Here is a 6,397-nt window from a genome sequence, read left to right as displayed (position 1 = left end):
ATGGACACAGCAAAGGTTCCATAGAGCCATAATCTTGGAACTAATAATCTTAAAATGCTAGTATAGGGGCAGGATTTCCAGAATGGAGAAAAGAGGAGTTTGGCAAATCCTCTCTGCAAAAATCAACAATAAAATTGGGCAAAATTGTCAATAACATCTATTTCAGGAACCTGGAAATCAACCAAAGGCATGCAAAATGTTGAGAAGAGTTTATTCACGAAAAATGACTGAACCTCAGTAAGAGCAATGGAAGTCTGTATTGTATTTTTTTCCTGTGACTGTTCTTGTCCTCCAACCCCTTCTCAATCAGTGAGGAAATTCTAGGGAAAACTAGCAGCTCCACTGCAGAAAGGAACTGACTTGATATAGATCAGAGAGCAGAAAAAGCCCATACCCCGGGCATTGTCAGATACAGTAGTGATCTTAGTGGCAAAGGAACAAGGAAAGACAATATCTCAGCCAGAAGTTGTGATCCTACTTGGGGCAGAGAGGCTCAATATCAGATTGAGGCGGCAGAATGAATTTGGAAATAGGTAATTGAGATTATCCAGTCTAAGAAACAGGATAAAAACAAAGAATGAAGAAAAATAACAGAGATTCAGAGATTTGTGGGATGACATCAAGAAAATCAACATACACATATGGGAGTCCCAGAAGGAGAAGGAAGATAGAAAGGGGTAGAAAAATCATTTGGAGAAATAATGGCTAAAAACTTCCCAAATTTGATGAAAAATATTAATTGACACATCCAGAAAGCTCAATGAGCTTCAAATAGGATAAAACAAATAGATTCACATCTAGAAACACTATAGTTAAACTGGTGAAAGTTAAACACAAAGAGAAAACCCTGAAAGCAATAAAAGAAAAATGACTTATTACTATGGGGACCAACAATACAATTAACATCTGATATAATCAGAAACAATAGAGGCCAGAAAACAGTGGTATGACATAATCAAAATGCCAAAAGAAAAAATTCAATCAAGGACTCTATAGTCAGCAAGATTTTGTTTCAAGATTAAGGTGAAATAAAGACATACATAAACAAAGTCTAAGGAAATTTGTTGCTAGCAAACCTTTCTTAAGGGAAGTATCCAAGGAAGCTCATCAGGCTGGAAGAAAATGAAAGCAGTTGATAACTCAAATTCACACATAGAAATAAAAAGCACTAGAAAAGGTAAACACATAGGTAAATATTAAAGGTATAAATGTGTATATTTTCTCTTTCCTTTAACTGATTTTAAAGACATAAAATTACATAAAATTATAAACTGTATTGTTATTATTATAAGCTGTATTATAAAAAAATCTAATATGTTATGACAATAATAGCATTAAAGAGCAAGGAGGAAATAGGCCTGTATTAAAGGAAAGTTTTCATATTTTACCAAAATTGTTAGTATTAATGTGAACAGATTTTGATAAGTTAAGATTCATGTTATAATCTCTGGAACAAACACTAAGAAAATAACTCAAAAAATATAGTAAGAATACCAGCAGAGGGATTAAAATGGTACACTAGAAAATATCTGTTTACCCCCAAACAATTTCAGCCTCATTGAATCCTCATATTATCACTGTGAGAGAGAAATTATTACACCATTTTAAAGATGAAGGAACTGACACTCAGAGGAGAACTTGCATATACTAAAAAGTGCCAGAGATGAGATTCGTATGCAGAGGTTAAGCCCTTGTGTGTAACCACTATGCCATCGTGCCCCTCAGGTGCCCTGTGAGGGTCAGAACCAGGAGACACCAGGCTCCGATATCAGAGTCTTAAAGACACTGCTACCAGTCAGGTTCAGGTGCTGCAATTCTGAGGACAGAGTAGAGACAACATGCCTGCCCGCTACACACTCATCAAAGGTCAGGGAGACAGAGCCTGAGGTGGGCCTGGGCAGTTGGACAATGGTTCTTTTTTCCTCCTGTTAGAGCTGAATTGTGTGTGGCTTTGAATTGAGACAGAGAACGAATCAGTAACTTTTTTTCATTATGAAACCATGTTAAATTTATGTCAATTTTTTGGAGGATTTCAAAGGCTAAGGTTTAGTAATTTGGATTTTCTATGTTGTTTGATCTTAATCTTCTTTAAAAGATAATCCCAAATTAGAAAACAAAGAAAAGCTGCAGTTGTTATATAAGTAGTATCTGGTGGCTTTTTTTCCCCTGAGGACTTGACCAGTTATGTGAGCCATTAATCAGCTGATCTCATACACCCAAAGCCAGCCAAGGATCAGACACTCATGTGGAGCTATTTGGGACAGATTTCTAAGAAGGAATTCTAGCCTATCATACTCCTGATGTTTTGGTCATCTTTTCCCTTGTAACAAACTACTCCAAAACTTTATGGCTTAAAGCAGTAACCATGTTATTATCTTTAATGGTTCTGTGAGCTGTGCTCTCTGGACTCAGTGGGGTGGTCCTTTTGAGACATGTAACTTTTGGCTGGGGCTGCAAACATCTGAAGGCACAATTGGGTTGGACCATCCAAGATGGCTCATTCACATGGCTAGACGTTGACCTGGGCTATTGACTGAGCTCAGTTCTCATCCATGTGGCCTCTCCACATATTTTGAGCATTTCCCAGCATAGCAGCTGGATTCTTAGAGCATCCCAAGAACAAATGTTCTAAGAGGGAGGAAGTAGACACTTCCAACCTCCTTGAGGTGTAGGCTTGGAAGTTCCAGAATGCCACTCCTACCATATTGTATTGGTAGAAGGAGTCCCAGGGTCACCCCAGATTCAAGGGGAAAATCAGGTCCACCTCTTGATGTGAGGAGTAGCATATGCCTACAGGGAGGGAAGGAATCATTGGGCCCATCTCTGGAGACTAGCTACCACACTGGATCATTTAGTCCTACAGCCAGACAGAGCTCTGCTCACCACCACGCAACTGTGAGGAATGTAAGGAATCAGAGCGGCTCTTCAGGCTGAGCCAGAAAACATGCTTAGAGGGCTGGTGAACAGTCAGAGTCCTCCCACCTTTTGAACATCCTTGCACTGTTCCTCGCCATCCCACCAGGCAGAGGTGAGAACATGAATGGGCAGATATGTGGTTGCACGTGTGGTGGGTCATATTTTAGTGAATTAGCAGGGATCACCATTGGATCTAACAGCTTTCTTTTCTTGCTGCTTTGGAGGGTCCTTCACTCTTCCCAGGGCTTATTGGGATTTTCACCAGCTCCCTGCAACCAAGGGATCTCTAGAGAGACTGCCCAGTGGTGCCGACATGTGTTGTGTGGAACCTCTCCTTTCATACTTGCTTCATCTAGAATGAGAGTTCACCAGACTCTAGGATGTTCCTTAAATAGTGAACCAAGAACCCGAGGGAATAAAAGATATATTCGTGGTGCGGAATCCTATTTTAGCTAACTCATTTATGAGAATTTTGGCATGTTCTAAGCCACCCTTCTAATGTTATATGTTCCGGGGGAAAATAGTACTGGCCCTGCCAACTAAACAGGGCACCTGTGAACCCCCATGAGAATGCATGCATGAAAACGGTTAACTGGTACCACCGTGCCCTGGTTAGGAGCTATAGCCTTGGAATAGCTGAATGCATGAGGGAAGGAAAATTCCACACTGGTGAGGAGAATCTAAGCATTTGATTTCTGTTGTGATAGCCAGCCCGGAGATTGCTGACTTCCATAAAGAAGAGTATAAAAATCTTTCTCCAGGGTAACATTTTATAATCCCTTGTCTATTTCATCATTTCTCCGAGTACCGAACCCCCCTTGCCAGCAATAGGAGTGAGAGAAATATTATTAAGAGAAATGGGAGCATCAGCCTGCACTGTGACCTTCACCCTTTAGCTGGAATGTGATTTTTTCCTTGTGAGTTCTGGCATTTTATGAGATTCTTCCCATAAACACTCAAGTACTTGAGTCCTGTACACATATCCAGCTTCACTGTATCCGATACATGCCCTGAATCCCACAGACCTGCACATCACCGGGAAAGCCGTGGCATGCAGGTTATCCCATGTGACTGTTTAACAAATCACAAAGCATAGGAGTCTGGAGAAACAGCATAAACAAACATTAACTAAACCAGAGGTCTGTGATTCCAGACCTCTGGCAGTTAAGCAGTAAATCCAGAAAAAATTTCCAACATCAAGAGATGATCCCTTTATTGAAACTTCCCCAAGGCTAATACTTTGTAATTGAAAATACCATATAAAGGTGGCCTATGTTTGTCATTGTGACCCTTGTGTCCACAATTTTAATGAACTAGGACGAGAACAGAAAGAAACTGTCTTGTCATATTTTAGAAGTGGTCTGACATTGTTCAAGGCAAGGCTCTTTTAGTTGTAAGTGACAGAAACCCAACTCACTCATTCATTCATTCACTCACTCATTTATTCATTCAGCAAATATTGTTAGGCTCCTACTGTGTGCCAGGCACTTGTTTAAGGTGCTGGGGACCTGGCAGTGAAGAGACTAAATAAAAATGCTAGTCTTGTTTGGAGGTGGGGGGGAGAGGGATAGACAATAACCAAGTTGACAAATATATAATATAATTCTGGCGTTGTGAAAAATATAAATAGAGTGCTGTGATAGTGATTGGAATAGCCTTCCAAAATTGAGTAATTAGGGAAAGGCCTCTCTTTTAGGTGACATTTGAGCTAAGACCTGAGTTTTGAGAAGTCATTTAGGCAGAGATTTGAGGGAAGAATTGTTCAGAAAACAAAAAGTGTGAAGGGACTGAAGGAAGAAATCAGCTGTGGTAGCCGGATTCCAAGATGGCCCCCGATGATCTTTATCTCCTGGTATTCAAGGCTGTGTGTAGTCCCCTCTCACACTCAGTAAGGTTGACCTGTGTTACCATTAAAGAATTGTGAACATGAAGGTATGTGGCCTTTGAGGGCCTTGCTCCCTTGGATTCCTCCCTCTGCGGGAAGCCTGCTGCCATGTCATGAGGACACTCAAGCAGCTCTATGGCAGCCGCCTACCAACAGCCAGCACCAGCTTGCCAGGCATATGAGCCAGGACTGTGGAAGCAAGCCAAGTCTTCAGATCACTGAAGTTCCCAGCAACATCTTGACAGCAGCCCTACGCCACAATCCCCAGCTAAGCCACTGCCAGTCTTGGCCCATAGAAAGTATATGAGATGATAAACCTTTATTGCTCTGGTCCACGAAGTTATACAGAAACAGATAACTAATACATGAGGTTGAGATGCTGGAGGAAGCCAGGAACATAGAATCGTGGTACCAGATAAAATCAGCGACCCAGACACAGAGCCCAGAGCACCTGAGTGCTTCCTGTGGTTAAAATTTATTTTAATCTAAGTGTGATGACAAAAGACTGGTGTGAAATTATCTACCTTTTCAGAAGAAATATTTTGGTACGTGGTGTTTATTATCTCACATAAACACAAATTTTCGGATCAAATGTACATAACTGGTTCTCAAACAATATCATCAGAATTCTGCCTCTCACCTTCTCCAGCCTCAGGTTTTCTCTCTGTTGGCTTCATCCTCAGACAGGCTCTCTCTATGTAGCTTGGGGGATGCCCAGAAGTATCTCCAGGTTTACTTTGACTATAAATCTGGCAAATGCAGGAAAGAAAGTGCAACCTCTCTTGTTTCCCAGTGGAAAGAACTCAGATGGACCCTGCTTGAGTCACATGACCACTGGGTTGATTATTGGGGTGATGGCCATCCTAGATAACAGGGACCACATAATTGACCCTGCCAGAAGCCTAGGGAGAAGGGGAGGGTCAGTTTCCAAAAGAAAAGGACGCAAGTGAGGAAAAAATAAATTAGCCAATGCCCACTATGGACAAGTAGAAATGGGACAGAGGCCTTGCAGTTTTTGTGCTGCTGAATGAACGATATAGGGTCTTTGGGATTTAATCATCATTGACCTGTGAGTACCAAAGCAAACACCTAGGCTGATAAGCGTGGTGGCTGTCAAAGTAAGAAGAGACCTCATGGAAAGGCAAGTGAACTAGTATTGCTAACTCTAGTTAGTGCAAGCAGCATAGTTGCCTGCCTCTCCTGGGGGCTACTAGGACTAGGGCAGGCCTTTGGACTTTGCAAGTCACTCTCAGACACATCTTCTGCTGAGTCAAATTTCATGCTACCTCTTCCTTTTGTTGCAGGGACTACTTGTGGCCTTGCAGTATTGCTTTGCCAATGGAGAGGTACGTTTGCCATGCTGCCGTTCTAGCTTCCTGTGGGGCTGGGCTGGCATCCTACTACCCCCGGGGGTTTCTGTTTATATGATGGTGCCATGCGGGAGTGTGCAGTGACCAGCATGCGTTGGGACAAATCTGGACTGTGAACGTCCAGTGGGGAGAGCAGGAGGCAGCTTAGACGAATGGGAAAAGGAACTGGGATGAGTGTAAGGAATCTCAGAACCCGATCCTGGTCCTGCGAGAGACATGCTGAGAG

At 42.1% G+C, this 6,397-nt stretch overlaps 1 protein-coding gene across 1 annotated transcript in view; it reads left to right on the top strand.

Moving 5' to 3' along the window:
- The window catches only part of GLP2R (glucagon like peptide 2 receptor), a 102,027-nt gene that overhangs the window by 90,326 nt on the left and 5,304 nt on the right, over positions 1–6,397 (top strand). Inside the window, 1 exon segment of the mRNA XM_019654420.1 lies at positions 6,106–6,147. Coding sequence (XP_019509965.1) covers positions 6,106–6,147 — 42 coding nt within the window.

The sequence above is a fragment of the Hipposideros armiger genome, unplaced genomic scaffold (assembly GCF_001890085.2).
Source record: "Hipposideros armiger isolate ML-2016 unplaced genomic scaffold, ASM189008v1 scaffold_222, whole genome shotgun sequence".
NCBI lineage: Eukaryota > Metazoa > Chordata > Mammalia > Chiroptera > Hipposideridae > Hipposideros > Hipposideros armiger.
The sequence above is the reverse complement of the archived record's forward strand: the minus strand, read 5'-3'. Positions and strand labels throughout refer to the sequence as shown.